The sequence below is a fragment of the Penaeus monodon genome, chromosome 33 (genome assembly GCF_015228065.2).
Source record: "Penaeus monodon isolate SGIC_2016 chromosome 33, NSTDA_Pmon_1, whole genome shotgun sequence".
NCBI classification, from domain to species: domain Eukaryota; kingdom Metazoa; phylum Arthropoda; class Malacostraca; order Decapoda; family Penaeidae; genus Penaeus; species Penaeus monodon.
In genome coordinates, this window is record NC_051418.1 from 30,342,897 (window position 1) to 30,343,280 (window position 384).

The 384-nt window shown below is 59.6% G+C and overlaps 1 protein-coding gene across 2 annotated transcripts in view; it reads right to left on the minus strand.

Annotated features, from left to right (window-relative positions):
- Window positions 1-384, minus strand: part of LOC119594363 (neprilysin-1-like) — a gene marked incomplete in the record, with an annotated part of 114,752 nt that overhangs the window by 25,446 nt on the left and 88,922 nt on the right. For both annotated transcript variants that reach the window (XM_037943424.1, XM_037943423.1), the window contains 1 exon segment: window positions 26-109. In XM_037943424.1, the coding sequence (XP_037799352.1) occupies window positions 26-109 (84 nt within the window).

Genomic DNA, 384 nt, shown 5'->3' on the forward strand with positions numbered 1-384 from the left:
GACCCGACATGGTGAAAGGACTTACTAGTGTTCATGCAGGAGTGGTAGAGTCTCTTGGCTTTCCCGAAAGCGTCCGTCTCATTGTCGCCTGCCGGTGCGTCCAGCATCTCTGGAAGGAGAGAGAGTTGTATTGAAAGGGAGAATGAGAGACAGAGAGGGTGGGGGAGGGGTGGGGGAGGGGGAGGGAGTGTGGGAGTTTGAGCGGGTGGGTGAGGGTGAGGAAAGGGAAGGGTGGGAGAGGGAAAGGTTGGAGATGGGAAGGGGAGAGAGATTGAGAGAGAGGGAGAGGGAGGGTGGGAGAGAGAGAGGGTGGGGAGAGAGAGGGTGGGGAGAGAGAGGGTGGGGGAGAGAGAGGGTGGGGAGAGAGAGGGTGGGGGAGAGAGA